Here is a 20,897-nt window from a genome sequence, read left to right on the forward strand (position 1 = left end):
TTTTCATATAATTTCACACCCTGGCAATTTGACTGACAAACCACTTAGCCTTACAAGTATGCATTAGATGTCTGAGTTATATCCTATCTGACCAGCATTAAGACTTTTTGAACTCCTTGTCCATTCCAGATTAACCAACTTCTTAAGCTGTTTTTAATCAGATACATGAATGATGTATAAAAATTCTTGTCTTCAAGCACACTATAAATTACTCTTTAACCCTTGACTAGTATGGTTGACATTGAAAAAAGCTTAATTTCTATTACAAGTATTTTGCTTTTCAATGAAATTTCAACAATTTTCACACTTTTATTTCTTTACCCAGGAACAGCCAATTTCAATGCAGCATTAAAACAGTGAAATATCCCCATTACTGCCAAAAAAAAAATAAAAAAATAAATAAAAAAAAAAATTAAACTATTTTTCTTGAATTGTGTGACTCTCAAAATAAACTTTTAAAATAAATTCTTTATTCAAATGTAGTCAAGTAAAATTGGCAAGTTTAAGTGAAACAACATTTAGGACAGATCAATGTTATGTGTGCAACTCATTTTTCCTTTGACATGAAGGCGTCATAACTTCATCATAACTATTATCAGCAATGTTTCTGCATAAGACAAGATAAGGCTACTTTATTTTAATCTCCCTGCTCAAAGACTAGTTCCATGTTTTACTTACTAAACATTATTCAAACTGTTTGCTAAATGGGTAATTATTTAATTCTTTATAGATTTCTCTGTTGGGCTCGATTCTACAAAACAAAACCTTGTAATACACATGAAGGAATTTCTTTTTGCAAAATCTTTGTGAAGTAGAGGTATGGCTTGATTTTAGAAATGGAAAACTGAGGCCCAGAGACATCTAGACTAAATTTAACCTGACATGCCTACAGTCAGATTGCAGAGATTAGATCCTCAGTCGCCATTTATTTCAACTGCATTTGGAATGCTCAGCATAGAATCACAGAATGGCTTGCATTGGAAAGGACCTTAAAGGTAATCGAGTTCCAACCCCCTGCCATGGGCAGGGGCACCTTCCATTAGACCAGGTTGCTCAGAGACCCAACCAATCTGGCCTTGAACACTTCCCGGGATGAGGCATTCACAACTTCTCTGGACAACCTGTTCCAGTGTCTCACTACCCCTCACATCTAATGTAAACCTGCCTTCTTTCAGCTTAAAGCCATTTCCCCTTGTCCTATCAATACATGCACTTGTAAAAAGTCCCTTTTCAGCTCTCTTGTAGTCTCCTTCAGGTACTGGAAGGCTGCAGAAGCCTTTGTGGAGCCTTCTGTTCTCCAGGCTGAACAACCCCAACTCTTTTGGCCTGGCTTCACAGGAGAGGTGCTCCAGCCCTGGGATCACCTTGTGGCCCTCCTCTGGACTCACTCCAGCAGGTCCATGTCCTTCCTGTGCTGGGACCCCAGAGCTGGATGCAGCACTGCAGGTGGGGTCTCACCAGAGCAGAGCAGAGGGGCAGAATCCCCTCCCTCTCCCTGCTGCCCACGCTGCTCTGGATGCAGCCCAGGACACAACTGGCTCTCTGGGCTGGGAGTGAACACAGTCAGCTGTGGCATGACATGAAAATCACACAATATGTGTCTCAAGAAGGACACACAGAAAATGAGTACCCCTGAAAATGTTGCAAGAAGTTTTTCCAGCAAGAAACATTAAGTCAGCACTAATGTGGAGACACAAAATGTGACAGAGGCTTCCTTGGCACCCATTCAAGCCTTCCTGCTACAGTACTGCACTTCCTGTTCCAGAAACAGCAGAGATGGAGTCACCATTCACCACACCTGCTACTGCTGGGAAACATGATTCAGTTTTCTTAATATCTAGTTATTGTCAATATCTGAATAAATATTGGTGGGGAATTGGCAGAGGCATGTTTGGAATTTTTAGCATTACTGTTTTTGGTCCTATCTGCTTCTAGGCCTACAGGCCTCCATTCCTTTGATCCAAGATCTGCAGAGTGAAAAAGCATCTCTCCACTGAAGTCTGACTCAAACTTGTAGGCTAACAAAGCCTACAACTCCTATTTCATGCTTACAGTCTTATCTTCCTGAAGCTGGCCACACAGGCAACATTCCTTGTATTTCTATGTTAAAGGAATACGAACACACGTAAACAGGAACAAAGAAATCAACACTTATAAACTCTGTTCTGTGACTTTGTGGCTTCAAAAGCCACCAATCAAATGAGCAGGGAACCTTCAGGCCAAAAGAGTCAACAAAAGCAACCACCCAATTTCTTACATTTTTAAAGCATCTTTTAAGTTAAATTTCACCTTTTTCCATTGGTGTTTCCTAGAAATTTTGGTTGGAGATTTTTATAGTTATTATCATTCTAAAGTGAATGGTTGGACTACTTTTTAAACTCACCTATGTGAGCAGGAACAAAACATGTTTCCCCATGTAGTATGATCACACTTTCTGCACTAGCATAACTTCAAAGAAGTTGATTTTAGTTAAGCTTGATATTTTTATTTGAGCTAGGAGGATTAAATTTGAAGGGCTTCAAGTACAAGAGCCAAAACTAGTAAGCATAGGTAATAATAATCTTATATCCGGCATATATTGTAATCTCTGATGTATACAATATTCAATCAAAACCTCAGTCCTGTACACTTTAAAGTATAAAAATAAATAAAGCTCTTTCAAGTTTAAGATTCAAACTAGGGAGCGACAACTGTAAGAAAAATAAATCTTCATTTCATGAATCCATCTGAGTCATAAATACGAGACAGTGAATTATTGTGTGAAGAGCTAGATTTCTGCCTTTGAGACAGGCACACAGACCACATACCTCTGAGGAGAATCCTTAAAGTGAAATCAGAATGGTCGTGGATGAATAACACGAAGATTTCAGAGGATTCATAAGCTATAGAAAGGAGAGGCTGGAACTGAACAAACGTTGCACTAAAAGCTATTGTTAAACCCAAGTTAGAAATTATTTTTGAAAGTAACAAGAAATGCAAATGAAGAAAGAGGATTTGCATTTCAGATTTTTCTTTGAGTGTCAAAGGCTCAATAGGATAAGCTTCCTTTAGTGCTGTCTTGAATTTGGCAGTCTGTATTGCAAGGTACAGCACAACAGCAACCACCAGGCTCTCCACAGCAGTTATGCACCTGAGAACACAACACTAATTTGGCTGGGCTTGTAGCAGCACTGAATTTTGGAAAGCCAAAGATGAGAACGGGAAATAGAAAATACTGTGAATAAGGACATTCATTCTGCCCTCTAGTTCTTAACAATAAAGTTTATGGCAATAACGCTTAGCAAAAAGAAGTTGTTTCCATGTTAAAAAGTGGCATTTGAAAAATGGGAAAAACAGGAAGATAACTTAGGGAGCACTGATGGGAACCCACTGACATTTGAGCTGTGCATTACTGATACTGACACTGCTGTGAATATCTAATTTGATTTCCATGTATTTAAACAGACACTGCCCACTAGAGATACATGTAAATTAAATCACATGCATGGCATTTTACATCAGTGATTACTCCAAAAGCTGTAACAGCAGTAGAAGCTTTGCTGTATTTTGATTCATTGTTATTTCAGACTTTAGACTAATTTTTTATAGATTATATGACTAAAGCTGACTCTTCAGAGTTAGATTGCTTTGGGAGCTGGAGCTAGAGAACAGTTGCACTAAATGTTATTACTAGTGTAACACAATGCAAAATAATGTCTGGCTTCTCAAACAAGCTGATTTAAGTAGTAAACAAATAAATTCTAAACAATGTATGCTGGTGAACAGTGTTAATACTGGATTTAAAAAGAAAACAGTAGTTTAGGAAAAAACCCTCACAGTTACATCTAATCAAGCCAATTTTATTGCTACACAGTCCAAGGTATGGTACAGCACAAGAAAACAGAAAAAACCCCTTTGCTTAAATGGATGTATTTACAGTGAAATAATGGTAAGACTGACTTTGGAAAATGCAAAGGAGTCTAAGCTATAATCAAACAAAATGAAAATGACATTGGTAGCTCTTTGGCTTGATCTAATTTGTTTCATAAAGGATTGCACATCTCAACCATAAGGCAAGGTGAAATGTCTTCCTGTTTTGTGGCACAAGAAGGGGGAATATTAATTAAAAAATGAAACATAAAGATTTGTCTCGAAACAAAAAGTTTTTTTAATTAAAAAATTAAAAATTAATTTTAAAGGACCTTTCAATTCCAGGTGGAAAAGGATAGAAATTATTTATGTGCTATTTCTCTGATAAATGTAGACCTGGAAAACATTTTACCATAATAAAAATTAATAAAAAGTATTACAATTTTGTTAAGTTGAATAGATAAGGTTTAAGCCAAAATCTCTAACATGAAATGAGATGCTGTTCAAAACCTCATCTTCTACCACTCTTCCAAATGTTAAATAGGTTTTTTTTGTAAATTAACTTAGTGCTTGAATTGAATTTATTAGTACAGAATGAAAGTGCAAAATGCTAACGTGAAGGAAAAATTTTATTTGGCAGAAGTCAAAAGCTAAGTACCATGCAAAGAGAAGCTGTAGGTTTAAGTAAAATTTTGCTTCTATTTTGTATGTAGGAACTAATAATGGATCTAATTTGAGATTCGGCAATGGGTGAACAAAGATAAATAGTATTTAAAGTACAAATATAGCAACATTTGTTAAAGAATTTAAAAAAAAATAGCTAAGATATCATTAATCAAAGTTATTAAAGTATACTTTGATCAGATTATTGCAATAACACACTGTCCTTCCTGATGTAACTTGGAAATTTTGCCATACTCTATTCTCATATGGCAGAAAGAATGCTAGAGAAGATGTTTTGTAATCCTAATCCCAAACGAATCCTAATATCATGAATGAAGATAGCACTAGCAAAGCTACTTTCTATGAATAAGGAAGATCACTCTTTTTTCATAAATTTTTGCATTTTAATGTGCACTGAGGAAACTGTTTCTCTAAAAGTAAGAATTTTAATTAATTAATTTTTCTTAAGCCTAGAGTAAGGTGGTACTATTAGCAAATCAAAATGCAATCCTTTAAATGGTAATTGCCAAATAGAAAGCTCTGAGTTCTTGCTCATGTTTGAAAGAGAAATGTCCATAAATTCTAATTTTACTTAAAAACTGATTGTTCTGTTAGCAACTGCAAAAAAACCCGAATCAAAACCACAGAAAACCAGGAGTAGATTGAGCCAACATAACTGGACAACCCCCAAATGATTATTCGCTCTTTTGTGTTCATTTATTTCTTGGAAAAACATTATTTCAAATTTGAAAGAGCATCTCTACAAAGTATATGGCATTCATAAATCAACAAGATAGAGAATCTGAATTTAATGCAGAAATTTCTGTTCAATGGCTCAGTATATGAGTATGTCAGATGTAATGAACCAAGTTCTCTATCTGCTGGACTTCTGCATGAAATCAGAGAAAAGAACAGGGGACCTGCTTACATTTACTCAGTTTGTGCTATGTAGAACCGATTTACAACAGATATCAACAGTGAACTTAGCATCCTGTACCTAAAACTGAATTCAGGTTCTATGCTGGTGGTAAACATCTGAAAGCCATAGTTGCAGCTAGTGGTCTTTCAGTATTGCCTTCTATTCAAACTAGTCTAAACAGAAGGAGAACCAGTCTCTTACCCGGCTTTAATTCTGAAGAACAAGATTCAGTTATTTACAACATTTTGTAATGTACACTATATAAAATACTTTAACCTACAGCACTTAAGAATCTTCATGCAGTCTCTGAATGCTCTTGTGAAGTCAACTACCTATTGCAGGAAATAGTATTTCCTCTTGTCCTCTGAATATTGCTCCTTAATTCCCTGTACTGCTGACTCTCTGTTACCAGGTAAAATAATACACTTCTCTGCTGTGTTATTAACAATGCTAAATATACAATTAAATCCCATCAATCAGTATGCAGCCAATATATATTCCAAACCTATCTTTATGGAAATAATATTCTTTGTGGGAGAGAGAACTAATGCAGTATTTTGCAGATCTTTCACAATAAAAGACATCTCGTTCTAACCACTCAATAAGGCTAAATAAAACATATGACAAACTATGGACCTGAGTGTCTTCCTCTTTGAAAAACTTGATTTTTTAGAAAGCAGGGAGTAGCACTGCAATAAACATTTTGTTGCCACTATCCTTCCAACAAGCAGATCAACAGGTTTCCTTCATTAAGCTTTTAGCCAAACACACAGCGCATGCAAAAGCCAGAGGACAGGGAGAGAGAGGGAGAGAAAAACTGATGCTACTAATAGAAAGTTTGAGATACAAATGAGAATAAAAAATGGTGCCATTGCATAACACTACCTAAGTGTAATTTTATAAATTAGATTATGGACCTTCATTGAATAATCTGCTCAATTTACACTGTGAATGATATTTTTAAGATATAAGCTGATGTCAGAGTACTTCTAAATATTTAAATGAAGCTGATTTGATTTAATACCTTAAGTGAACTACTACTATTTAAAAATAAATTACTGTGTTTTGTGGCAACTGAATAATAAGTAAATTAGAAATCTATTCTACACATACTTTACTGCACAACTGTTAAGCCACTGTAAATCCTAATTAATCATTTAACTCTTAGACAAACCCTTTAAGTAGTCCTGCTAACATCCACAAAAATTACAGGCATGAAGCTAACTGGTTTTCACCAAGAGTGAAAAACTTTATTGCACACTGTGAAATTTAAAGAGAATATAAACTTACATTTTATCATCATACTGTTCTAGAGAATTAAAGCTTTACTTCTCTCGACACAAGGAAATCTCTTTTTAAAGAAACTTCAATTTCACTGAATTGAACCAAAGAAAAGACCTCATTTCAGACAAGGGGAATTTTTAAGGGGCTGACTGGGGCTAAGAGGGTGTATAATACTCTTACACTATAATGCCTGCAACTCAACAACCTCTCTATACCTAAAAGCAAGTAGAAGTTTCTAAAATCTTTCTGCTCATTACTCTCAAATAGGCATCAGTTGACCACATTTGCAATCCCACTCATGCTACTGGTGACAATAAAAAGGAACAGATGAAAAGAAGCTTTTTCTAATTATTGGACTCTGAGATGCAAAAAAGCCTCTGCAAGGATGTTTTCTATGAAAAACACAGGCAGCAAATTCTACCTCAAATTCTTCACAATGCAGAATACACAGGTCCTATTTGTCTTCTGCTGGAAGATCTTTTACTTCCTCAATCAAAGACCTTCTATGTGACAGGAAATCCTTGACAGTAGACTGACTTTCATTTTTGACAATCTGAGTTCTCCAAGTGCCAATTAATCCAATTCCAGACCTTTTCTCAACAACTAAAATTGTGAGGAATTTTTTTACAATGAATCTAATACACCTATTTCCTAAAAAGAGATTTCAGAAATCATTTATATGAGGTTCTTTCTTTTATCTTTCATTGTACCTTTGTCAGAAGGCAGGTTCAGCTGAAATCTCAGCACTGATTCCATTTCTCTTGCCATTGTGTTCCAGATATCCTCTGATGGTCCAAAGCTATCTGATGATGGCTCAGATGCAGAAAATTAAGAAACTCCAAACTTGGTGCTTTAAGAATTAGCTTAAGAAAAATATCTTTTGGAATAAGAACCACAGAAATACGTGTGGACACAAAAAAAACCCCTGAGATCCTATCAGATCTGTGGTTCTTTTTCCCGCCCTGGGTATGAGAAGTCATGTAATACACCACTACTAATTTTCTTCCCATGATCAATACTACTGGCAGGCTTTTGGAGTTGATTTAACAATACTTCAGTTTGGGAGATTTTCTATCACATAATTTAGAAGTCAAGATGTTTACTCACAGCAGCCCTTCCCATTTTCCAAAATAATAGAGGATGAGGTTGAGCACCGTTTGATGTGCATCCTGACATTAAGCTGTATGTTTGAATGAAGAGTCTCTTAAAAAGATAGAAACTAGACTACAAATCCTTTATGGACCCCAGAAAACCTCCAATCCCTTCCTGACTCTTCAAATAGTTACGATGGCCACAGGTATCCTCAGTTTCAATTGATTTATTCCTTTGGATCTGTCAGTGGCTTGAATGTTCTGCTGAAAAATACACGGGGTGGTAGTCTGCCACTAGAGAATAATGTATCCATATTTTTTTTATACATTGTGCTTTTTATATCTTGTACTGTGTGTTTTGTGAGCATGAAATCCTGATCAGCTACTGCATCACAAGATCAGGCTCAGCAGACAGCCAGGCTATTTGCAGTTTAGATATGAAGATCTTGCCTTTGGACAGGGTGTAAAGGATGAATTGCTTGCACAGTCTTGCAGTGCCACCTTGATACTTCAGATTCTTTAGCACAAATTGCAAAGCAGTGATAGTTTTGGAGAAGGCAAAAAAGTTTTTGGAATCTGATCAAGCAGGAGACTCATACATGCTGATCAGTTACTAGCTGCAATATGTTGGTTTGCATTTCTTCTGAAGACAGTGATCCCTCCATAAAGTGGAGGGAAGGACAAATGGCTGAAGTTTCAGGCAAAGCAAGAAGACTCCAATTTCCCTGAAAGTGACTTATTGACTTCATCATCTGTAAGAGCATGTTCATCCTTTTTGCTGATATGAACTACGAAATGCCTGTTGATGCACTCCTTTTTCTTAATCTCATACAGATATTCAGAGGAACGGAGTGAGGTGAGGATGGCTTCTGTCTTGCACCTGTAAGCACTAAACTTAATTTCTTGTTCCGGTATTAGCTTAGAGAAAAGTGTCTTTGTATGCGAGTATAGTATAATTTATTTATTCCATATTGGTGTTTTGATGATAATGATGACAAAAACAGTGAGGCTTTCATATAATACAGTGATGAGGCATGATGAACTGCAGAATACATATCAGGTGCTTTTAAGAACATATACTTGATTAGTTTTAAAACTACTTGTCTGCCGGTAGAGCCAGACAGCAACTATTGATCTATACAGACCTATGACAGGAAAACTGGTATGCATCTTTCTTCTTAAGAACTGTTCTATTACATCTTTTTCCTATTCATACACGGAAACTATAATAAACTTTTATTACTAAGGATGAGGAAGTTCTAGGAACAATTGCTTGCTGAAGCTGAAACTTTTGATAACAAATTACACAATCAGCAATGTACAGGTCTTTCTGCTTAGGAACAAAGTGATTGAGTAGATGAGCTCTTTATGTCTGCATTTTTTAAATTGCTCATGAATAGAACATTCAGATCAGGTCTAGAACCTGGCCCATGGTGTGAGATAGAGCAAACTGTTAACTTCTTATGGGATCTTGTCAACTTTAAGAGATTCTTTTAAAATAAAGAATAAACAACTGTACATGCTCAACACTGATTCAGTATAGCAGAAAACCTTAAGTCCATCGTTTTGATACTTATCCATTTATCAATTATAATCATATGCTTAAACCTAATCTTTACACAGCAGGTCATGGAATTAATTTTACAGTGTTTTATAAACTTTGTTTTTATTCCATGATGTGGTGAATTCTAGTTTATCTTATTTCTTTTTTCTTCCCCATTCTAATTACAATTGAAAGTATTTTCATTTTTAATTCTTGTTAAGATGGTTCATACCTCATTATAGAAGACCATTATGAAGCTGATATGGAAGTATTTAAAATGGTACATGCATTTTGGCAGGTACCGACTCGAGCCAGAGCTTTGGGAATTAATAATGAACTTCAGGCATCATAAACCTGCCTATATCTAGACAGGTAATTAGCAATCATAACCTGATGGCCATCTTTACAGAGTCCTTCCAGTTTCATTGCCCAAAAATGGGTCAGACTAACAAGTGAAGTGTTTTGAAGCCTTGACATCTGCATGTTTGTTATTTTTACTTAATGTAAGAGATAAGGATGCTTTTATCATATAATTTATGCTCATATGCTATGTAGTAGTTGCCTAACTACTGGACTAGACATCATGGTGGTGCAGTGATTTTAAAACCATGCTGAACATGGTTGCAGATTGATCATGCAAAATCTGCCCCCCCAGCTGATTTTTCCCCACTTGTGCACAGTGCAATGCAAAAAAAAAGAAAAAAGTAAATAAAATCAAAAAAGTGTGATGGGTGAGCAGGTCGACTGTGTGAGAGAACACGTGCAAAGTATACCTCAGAAACACTATAGGTGGATGAGCACGAAGGGAGTCGAGCCTGGTTGTGCAGTGGGGAAAAGGAAAACATTGTTAAAAAAGAAATGGTGGCACAGTAAGGGTCTCAGAAGGTTTTCTGTATAGGTGGTTCCAGCACTGAGATAGTGGCAGGGGGTTCATAAAGTCTCCATGACCAGCTATTTCAGAAACTCTAAATTTATGCCTTTTAAGGTGGAAGCTTATTAAAAGAAAAAAAAAATTGTATTTGAAAAATAATTAAAACTAATAATGAATCTGAAGACAAATATAAATTCTTCCTCCTCTAAATGTCTGACAACACTATCTTTAGGACAATAAGGTATTCTAGGATGAAACTTTACTGATCTGTTTCATTTAAAAGTATTAGTTTTATTCTAACTCTGCAAAGGATATAATCTTATGGGTGAAAACCCATAAGAGGCTCTGAATATCTTTATGTGTTGACATACTCAGAAACAGCATTTTGACAAGGGAGGTTTTTCTTCAATCTCACTGCCCCAAAAACCAGAATAACTTGCAAAGTTCAACGACTAATGGCCAGATATAGGTCAGTAGAAATCTGCAGATGATGCCCCTAAGCAATGTAAAGTGCGTGATCCTTGAGGGACTCTGTGAACTGTCAAGAGCTTTCAGTGCAAGTTAACACCAGTTAATTGGTAACACAACAGTTTTACTGATTGCTTAAGACACATTTTATTTATCCACGATAGTCATTACTGTGAACTATTAATCACTCAGACATAACTCAAGTAAAAGGACTCTCCAGTAATTTATAGGAAAATCCTTTATTTGGGTGAAAATATTTCATGTTTCACTGTCTGAAGAAGGAATAAAAGCAGCCTAATAAATGAAATGTAAAAAAAAAGATTCTTATAAATGTACTAAAAATCATGTCTTCATTTTTTCCTAGGGGTGAAAAAATGGATTATCAGAAGCCTTAGCAAAAATTCCTTAGACTTAACAAACAGTTTGGATACATTTGTGGTAAAGATGAATCCATCAAGGATTTCCACACAGGTTATGAGTGACCACTTGCTGACTTAGGTATATGATGGACTTAGCAGAGACCATAATATTCATAAGAAGTTTTTCAAGAATATTTTTCAGTTTTAAATGTGTATTTCATATTTTTTCATTGAAATATAAAATATCACTTCCAGGAAATTTCTACAGTCACATTGGTCTGTGCTAATTTATGTCTCCATTAAATATACAATTTTTTTTTTCTTCCTTGAAAAGTTTTTAATACTCAAAAATATTTTTGCTCCTTTCTGGCATTCTGTATTTCATTTGCTCTTCTAGATAACATTACTAAGGAAATTTTAATCACTTCACATCATCTTAAATATTCACACACACTCAGCATTTTCTTCAACTGGTGAAATGTTTTCTTAAACTGATTTTATGAGATGATTTGCAGAAGGATTAAGACAAAAATAGAAAATTCCTTCAGACAAACAGCAAGACTGAAAAACACAGTTTTAGGAAATCAACTGTTATTCTTAAACAGTCTATTTTATAATTATAGAAAAAAAAAAGAAGAAAGGAAGATCCTCTTCTGACAAAGCAAAAACTGTTTCTAGAAATACTGCTTTGAAATCTTTCTTAAAAAGATAAGGTGTGCTTTTGCTCAGAACAGGGGTGCAGCTATTCACCTAAGACTTTTGGATGAGGCTCTAATCAAGATTTTCACAAATAATGCCCAGCCACTGTTTCCATGGTTTGTCTTCCAACAGCATGGAATAAAACATTAGCCTCGGTTTTGCAGGTGAGGATCCAAAGAATGCATGAATAGCAAGAATCATCACAGCATCAATTTTTTACATATCAGAAACTAGATACACAGAAACAACAATGATCAGAAGGTTTGGAACCATACTCCACAAAAATCTGAAGAACTTGGTTCATGTTGTCTACTCCTCACACCAACTTACAAGGGGCATGCTAGACATTTGTGCACCTTCATCTTCTCTGAGGCAACTACTTTAAGTAGAATGCTATCACTTTCCTTGTCAAAGCATCTTGTAATCTAATTATCCATATTTTCATTAATAATGGAACCATTTAACTTCAGTCTTATTCCAATTAGAATTTAATAACTTTAATTAATATTGTATTTTCCAGTTCCAGTTCTATAGAAGCAAATGATAATACTCCCCTCAATAAGATAGCAGTTATTATATTTTTTCTTGCTATGCTCAAAACCACACACATACACAATTTTCCTTAATCTCCTAATGTTACTTCCAATTCTCTTCTTATTCATACCTGTCAAGACTCTCAGTGTACCCATTTCATTTTCTCATAATGATGAAATCAAAGATATATGGAAGTGCTGTAGTTCCAAACTGACCTAATATTCTTGAGGAAAGGATTATGCTCACAGCACATGGGGATTACTGTTTATCTTCAATAGGATCACACAGTGTGACTGTTTAATCTGCTGCACACTTATAATTTCCTGATCATTTCTATGTCATTGCCTTTTTGCTAACTGGTCTCCATTTTTAAGCATCTACCTGATTTCAGGATTTTGTTAGTGTACTGTTTCTGTGCTATTAAAATTAAATGTCAATATGTTTCCAAGCTCCTTTGATGTTTCTGCAATCTATCACCTACTCTACTTATGATTTGTTGTCATATATGAACTTCAGTGACAGTTTTGTCCAGTTTGAGAGAGGGGGCAGCTGTCCTTATTTGGTATGCTACCTGACAACCCCTACATATTATGTTAGGTGAAGCTAATGTGCTGGCATTTGGGCTCTTTTCCCTCAAAAACTTTCAATTTAAGGGGCCAAATTGTCAGTCACAGAAATTCACCACTGTGAGAATTCTTTTAAAAGAGCTATTTACACCAACTGAGAACCTGGTTCAAATGCTGCAAGAGTGATTTGGTTTCAGTCTGAAGGCCTTACTTGACTCAGATTTTTAACTAAGTGAATGTTAGGATCAAGAATAACAGTCATGTTATTCATGTTATTCATCATAGCCAAAGAAGGCAGGTACTTAAAGTAAGACAGAAAATGAATGCAGGAGACCACAGACTCTGACATACACCGGTCTGTATGAAAAATTAGAAACCTGTTTCCATTTAACATGATCTATTGAAAGTATTTGGCCACTGCTATGAATTCTGAGAACATTTTTCCAGAAAAGAACCAGAATCTTTGACTTGGAACCATACTGGTTAAAAACCACAAAAAATTGCTTGGCATATTACCTGGGAACTCTGTACTTGGATATAATTTTTTTTTCTCATAGGCTTTCTATAATATTTTTCTGCAGAAATTAAACTTGTATTTAAAATTCACAGCCTGTACTACTACCAAAAAAACCCCCAAACGAAACCCTAAAAACCCAAAGATCTAAAAAAAATCTTCAAAGCACAGATTGAAGCAGTATTGTTCTGTTGAATTTCAGAGTAATTCCACACTTCCAGAGGGGTATCAGATTTGGGAGGTATTAGGAGTTGTAAAATATAAACAAGTCAACTCTTTCACCATTTCTCATGTCAGTAGCAACTGCACTTACTTGCTACTGCTACATTAATTTCAGCAGTGGGGGAATGCTACCATGTCCAAGTGATAGAACACTAAATTTTCTAAACAGTTCAGTGTCGAACTGGTCACTGCAAGGGTCAGAGTTTAAGTCACGAAAAGAACTGCAAGATGAACGAACTTCTTAAGAAGAAATGAAAAAACCAAACCTTAGGTCAGGATAACTCCCTTGTAAATAGCTATGCACTGTTGATATTAAAAGATATTAAAACTGAAAATTACCCAATCACCAAAATTCCTTAATTAACTAAATTTTCATGCATGTTTTCAGTGCAAGTTTATTTCAGATATCCGGCAAGCTTTCTAAATTTTTGGTGGCATCTGTGATATTCTGCAGAATTCCAGTGTTTCCTACATATTTCCAATGGCCTTTAAATTTAATCTGGAAAGAATGTCTTTGCAATTCATTCTGGAATAAAGGTTCCACCTTAACGATATTGTGCAATAGCATTTAATTTTCACTTATGGGGCTGGCCATGAGATACTATATGCTCCCCCTCCCATACTATTCAATACTTTTGCCACATTGTAGGAGTATCAAAAACCCACATCTAAAACCCTTTCCAAAAGCATTATGGAAAAAATGAAAATCATTGAAAAAATGAACTATTAACAGGTCCCTCATTATTTTTTTCTCCAACTGTCCACTACTGAGACTTGCCCACTATTTCTTCTCTTTGATCAGTCATTTGTATACTGTCTTTTAAAATGCTCTTCTCTAGAACATCCATTATTACTGCATGAATCAGAGCAGCAGTGACGAAGCAGCAAATTTTAGCAACGTGTTCTGCTTGTTTTAAGAAACTCAAAGGCATATGCAGAATATATGGACTATTTCTTTATTTACTTACATTCCTTACTAACTGACTGACTTCCATCACGGACGGTATGGTCGTGAATAACAGATAAAGTGGCACAGAGGAACAGGACAATTTCATGACAACTAATGTTGTCATGCTGCCATGGCTAATGTAGTCACAGCTTTTAATTTGAAATCTTTCCCCATTTGACATTCTGTGAAATAATGTAGGATTAGAACATCTTTTTTGTAGTACATTGCTTCATGCATATTTTTTTTCTGGCTTTACATTTATTTTTAAGTACTAAATCACGAATTTAAGAAAGTAGTGTAAAATAAAGGAACTTGCTTTGTCTTGATTATGAGTTATCTCCAAATCTAAAATATGACACAGTTTTTTCCCTCCAAAACTTGATTCCTAAAAGATTTGCCAGGAAAAAGATACTGTCTTTTAATCAGATTGATTTTATAGAAAACTGCAAAATATTAGCAGCTCAATTTCCTTGTATTTGACCTGTAAAAGATTATAAACTCAAGAATTTCTACTTGACAATAAGCAGTAATCAACTGTATGTCAGATACAAAGCTGTATATACAAAAGCACCCAAAAGGGGCAAAAATTATCAAATCATTTTCATTACAAAAATCATCTTGTACTGTATAACCATAGTGGATTATGCATTAGAATGATAGTTCTGAGAATGACAACAATCATAGTGTATGGAAGACACAGAGGACATGAATCTAAAGAAATTATTGAGATACCCTTCAGTGGATGGATGTACAAAGGGATAAAGTGTTATTAACTTTCACATCTACTCTGCTACAAATTTTTTCCTTATTTTCATTATATGCAAAATTACATGGCTTAAAGACACCTCTATATTGAATTGCTGAAAAGCTGTTCCTAATTTATGAGGTGAACTACTAAACAAGAGGCACTGCTGTCTGTATTGTCATGTTGGATTTGACTTGCTTTATTAAATATTTCTGTGAAAATTGGGTGACTTTATAGGGTGTCATGACTGATATACTAGATCCTAATTCTTTTTTCACAACTTTTTTTCATTAAACAAGGAATGTGACACAGAAGAAATATGCTGCAGAATTTTTTGCATTAGTCTGCTAAAAAAACAAGCAACAAAATTTGCATAGCTGTCATTCAACCAAATATTGACCTATTTTGTGAGATAAAATAGGGACCAAAAAAGATTGACGGCAAAGACAGAGGTACATGTGAACCTATATGCTTTTGGGTTACCTTATATCAGCCATAGTTTTGGTTCAGGAAAGACTATCAGTCACTGGCAGAAGGTATTTTTATCCTTTAAATTAAAGGTATCTGTTTTACTCATTGCTAAGTCTAATATTCAGGAAACTTTTAGATATGCAACTTTGATTTTGGAAAGGGATTTTTTTTTTAGTTTCTGTAAAGTCAAGCAGTTTGATTAGCATTTATTAAAATGCAGTAAGATATTCTTTACAACAAACTCTGTCAATCAGGTCAGGTTTCTCACATATATTAAAATGAAAACCCAGCTAGAAAAGAAAGAAAACACAAAGGAAGAAATATAGAGAAAGGAAAAAGATGGGGATGAGAGGACAAACCAATCATATTTGGTGTTACCAGCCAGCAGAAGTTTTAAAAAAAAAATCAGATCACCGAGTGAAATCGTACATTTACTCGGAGAGAGCATCCTTTGACATTGCCTTCTGGGTGATCTCTGAGCTCCTCCAGCTTTCGATGGAGCTACATGTAAACATCAGAAAACGAATTGAAAAAGCAACCTGTTCTCTGTCACGGGTTTTTTTCCCTTCATTTTTCTTTTGCTCTTTATTTTTGTGTTTTGTTTTATTTTGTTTTTAATAAATCATAGCATAATGCATTTCTCACTGCCTCTGCCAAAACATTTCAAGACATCAAAGTGCTTTGAACAACACAGACATACAAGGCTCAGTAAACTTGGAATCTGGAAGCAAGACATCTTTGCTTAACATGGCTCTTTTTCACTACAGAAAAAAAAAGAAAAATCAAGGGAACTATAATTCTAAAGCTACTGAATCTCTGCTACATTGTTTAGTTATTTATTTGCTTATTTATTGGTAAGGCTGTGTTCTAGAATTTATTTCCATATAAAGAATTTTTAGAGGTAAATTTTCATGTTTGGGAACCTCAATTAGGATTTCCCATTTTCTATAAGGAAGATTTTCTGTCTACACACATATTTTAGGTCATGGAATTAAATCCTGGGAAATCAGATAAAGAAATATTAATCTGAAATGAGCTATCAATGGGTCTTTGTAATAATAGGTGAAACCCACCATCTAAATAAGCTACATCTTCTGCATATGTGCATGCATCTAGATTTGTATGTGATGACCCACAATCATCTCAAAATGCCCGGGTCACTGCAATTACGTACAGGATTCTCAAAAACAGCACAGAAATTGTGGCTGCCTTGTATTCTTCTCCATGTGAATTCAGTGGTCCTGAATGTCTCTCACTGAAACAGAGCCACATCCATGTACACTGCTCTTCTCATCTACACTGTAATTAAAACATCTTCCCAAATCACAGGATGAAAAGATAAAGCCTCACAGACAGTGAGGAATGCTACAGATGCCTCTAGCTAGAACTTGTATAAACAAGTAGCAACTGGCTTCTTGTTCTATGCTAAGATCAATTTAAATGAAGGCATTACCGGAAAGAGGTGCATAATTAATCCTTTCCCTCCCCTTCTTTGTGCTCAGTGAAATAATATTTTCACAAAGAGCAGCTGTAGAACAGTGTTAGAGAACAGAGAGGATGGCTTGTCCTGGAACAAATGCAATACACTTACATACAAAACCAAAACCAAAACCAAACCAAAACATCATAAACCAAGGCGGCAGGAAAGGCAACGGGAATGCGGAAGAAAAAATAAATAATGAGTGGCTGAGAAGGTGCTAAAAGGAAATAAAGTAGGAAAAAAGTGAAAAATTGGATAGCTGAAATAGAGGAAACTCTTGAGATCAAAATGGCTTGGACTGCATATGATCAGCACCTTGGTTAAAACCATTTATCAGGGTGTAACACTGTATGGTGGGTACTGGTTTAGATATCTGCCTGTTCTGTTATGCAATCTAAATATTTGTGTATGTTTATACAAACATTAAAAGGCAGAAGATACTTACTATCAGTAAAACAGTGGCTCCATTCTTATTATTAGTCTCATGTGAATCTCTTTCATTTCATCTTTATCTACCTTGATTTTTTTTTCTGATTTAAAGGCTATATATATGAAAGATTCAACTCTCTTGTAATGGTCTTTTGCAGAATGAAATGCAAGAAGTGTGAACGCTATAGAAGTTTAATTATGTTACAAGATGGGAAGCAGTAGTAGTTTGAAGATGAGTAAATCACTTCTCCATGCAACAGGCAGTTATAAGACAACAAACAACATAGATCAGAGAAGTGGTTTAATCATGATCATTAAATTACAGGCACTTTAAAAAGGTTGTTACTATCTCTTACTTCTAGTGACATCCAAAGCTACCTAACTGGAAGCCTGCCTTCAATAGGTTGTTCTATGTGTAGCACAGAAACAAACAAAATGTGACCCAACAGCAATAAGAATACTGAAATAAAAATGATGGGATGGTGAGAAATGGAAAAGCCCCTTCCCTCCCTCCCCACACCTCCCCCTTCAAAAGGAAAAGTGTAGGGTATAGAAGAAAACTTGCAAAATAAATGTTAGAAACATATTTACTTTGAGGGATCCAACTCTACTAGCAACTCCTTTGCTTTCATCCGGCCGTCTAATTTGCTACAATGGGGGAAGATGGGTAAAAAAGACAGAAGAATAAAGAAAAAGTGAACTTAAAAAAATTTCCACACAATCAGTTAGCAGTACATGCAAGACATCAATTTGACTCTCTGAGACACCTCTAGAGGACAAAGACACAGACTCTAATTTCTGGAATAAATGACGCTTTATCATGGCATTTTAAACTTGCTTTGTTGATCACGTCTTTCTCAGTATATTACCAATCTGGAACATACGTTGCATGCTGAATTCACTAACATTTTTGAAAGAATACATGTTACTTGTCTGATTTGGATATTAAGAATAATGAAGTTCTAAAATGCTAACTGAAGAAAAAACCACCCTATACCTTCTACAAATCATATGAGCAGAGTATGCTATAACTGGGAGCCTGCAAGTATCATGACTGATACCTGACAGAATGAATACAGATTCCTATTGGCCCAGGCCTAGAGATTTTAGCCACTGCTGTCAAGATTCCCAGTTAAAAATTATGCTGCCCAACCAGAAAATTTTAATGCCAGACCAACATTAGATATTTATTTTAAATATTTAAATACACTATGTATATGATCCCCAACATCTCCTATCTGATTACTTTTCCTTTATTATGTATGTTTTTTCCTAGATGATGCAGAGGATGGAAGAAACAAATGAGGTAGCTGCTCAAAAGGCTTCATATTTTTAGAAGCATGTAAAAAAAAAAAGTTCATTTACAGCAAAAGTTCTTTTCAGAATTTCTTAATCTGGTAAATAAACCTCTTTTACTGATAAACTGAGCATGTGTCATTTGGAGTAGAGAGGTAGAAGACAAAAAAAAAAAAATTACTTTTGTGACATCCTACTAGTCTGAGCCAAGACTGAACTGAAAGCTTTTATTATCTTAAGTAAAACAAAATCCCACACAACTGAGGTGAATCCCTTCAAATCACAGTAACTGTCTTTAAGAAAACTCAGCAAAGAAGCCAAAGATTGAATGAACCATGGAAATTCAACTGTGCTTTATGCTCTCTGGAGCACACTAGCAAGGCACAAGTTAAATTGTCCTGTTTGTTTTTACCTGACCCATGCAAAACAGAGAAATTCCTATTCAAAAAACAGTCAATGGAATGCTTTGGATCTTTACTTGTATTTGATTATCAATAAAACAATGCAACTAAAAAACATTTTAACAATTTGAGTATTTAGTTCTTTTAGGATGTCCATTAGCAAAATACACTGGAAACATTTATGTTAATTGTTGCTTTCCTTCCCTGGTCTTATGGCATTAAAATAGCACCTGATTTGAACTCTCAAGTGAAACACCCACATTCCTGTTATCATGGGACTCCAAGTATATCTCCAATCAATTCTAGTATATAGACCAAGAAGAAACCATCATTCTTAAATAAACTATGTCTCCTTTAGAAGACACATTCAATTAAAATATACGCAATTGTAACTGAGTTACTACATATCAGCTATGTGTTTCCTAATTGCGGAAAAAAGGTACGCCTCAATTTGGAAAAAGATCCTTATCTGAACAGAAAACACCATGAGCTACAGCAAAGATGCTTTCCCAATATCCTGGTTGAGGCACTACCAGTCCCAGATAGTAAGACATAATCCAGTAGAACTGCGATTCATTTTTCCAATTTGAAACTTTTAAAATGAATAATAAATTTAGGTTTGTCTGGAAAATGAGAAATAGGAAAAAATAAATGCTTATAATCTTACATAATGATATGGAACTAGGGCATTAAGAAAAGTGCTACATAACACAGAAACTTGAGGAAAAGTTGTGACAGCAATATGCATTGCCCCTCAGGGAAAAAGGTTTTCTTGCATTACTCACCAATTGTGGCTGCTCAAGTTGTTCTGAAAGTTTAGGACTCAGACAGAAATGAGACTGGAGATTTTATACGTGAATATAACTAATATTATTTAGTCTATCTTTCTTCAAAATATAGATAGAAATACATGTACAATGTGTACACTGAGACCAATGAAGTTCTAAATGCTTGCATATATAATTTACAAGGAGATAGTCTAAGTTCAAGTCTTGTTTTACATCCATGGCACAGTTAATATATATGACAGCATGTTTTCTACAGGAACATTGCAGAGTGCAACTTGAATGCTTCTCAAGGGATGAATCAGAATTATATGAGTATTGCACAAACTATACTACATCTGCTCTGGGAATTAAATAGGGTATTACCAAGAAGGCAAGGGACAGCAGGAACAAAACCCCGTATCTTTTTCATGGCAAATACGACAAAAAGGAATATCCTTATCTTTCTCTGGTCAAATGTAGGATGATCTAGAAGTTACAATTCAGAAAGTGGCACGGATTATACATTCCTTGATTTTCAGAAACTCTGCTAGACACAAGAACCCTATCATAGATGAACACTGGTAAATAGAAAAGATTAAGATGAAAGATGTGTGTAAGTGGTCTAAATCAAAAGTATCTATACCACAACACAAGCTAAATAAGTGGATTAAGAGATGAGGCGCAGGAGCAACACCAAGTAGCTATGGGCAAAATATTACCTGAAAAACTTGAGGGTTTTGGAACACTCTGAAGGTGATAAATGAAGATACTCAATGC

At 35.1% G+C, this 20,897-nt stretch overlaps 1 protein-coding gene across 30 annotated transcripts in view; it reads right to left on the reverse strand.

Moving 5' to 3' along the window:
* GPHN (gephyrin) overlaps window positions 1–20,897 on the reverse strand; it is a 282,654-nt gene that overhangs the window by 57,832 nt on the left and 203,925 nt on the right. For 8 of the 30 annotated variants that reach the window (XM_017742125.1, XM_017742128.1, XM_017742124.1 and 5 more), the window contains 3 exons: window positions 18,248–18,304; window positions 16,177–16,248; window positions 10,123–10,164 (listed from right to left, as the gene is read on the reverse strand). The exons of 6 other annotated variants lie outside the window; for them this stretch is intronic. In XM_017742125.1, coding sequence (XP_017597614.1) covers window positions 10,123–10,164; window positions 16,177–16,248; window positions 18,248–18,304 — 171 coding nt within the window. The remainder of the gene's footprint in view (window positions 1–10,122; window positions 10,165–16,176; window positions 16,249–18,247; window positions 18,305–20,897) is intronic. 16 more of the 30 variants (XM_017742149.1, XM_017742144.1, XM_017742141.1 and 13 more) reach the window with 3 other exon arrangements.

Source organism: Corvus brachyrhynchos, unplaced genomic scaffold (genome assembly GCF_000691975.1).
Source record: "Corvus brachyrhynchos isolate BGI_N302 unplaced genomic scaffold, ASM69197v1 scaffold115, whole genome shotgun sequence".
Classification (NCBI taxonomy): Eukaryota; Metazoa; Chordata; class Aves; order Passeriformes; family Corvidae; genus Corvus; species Corvus brachyrhynchos.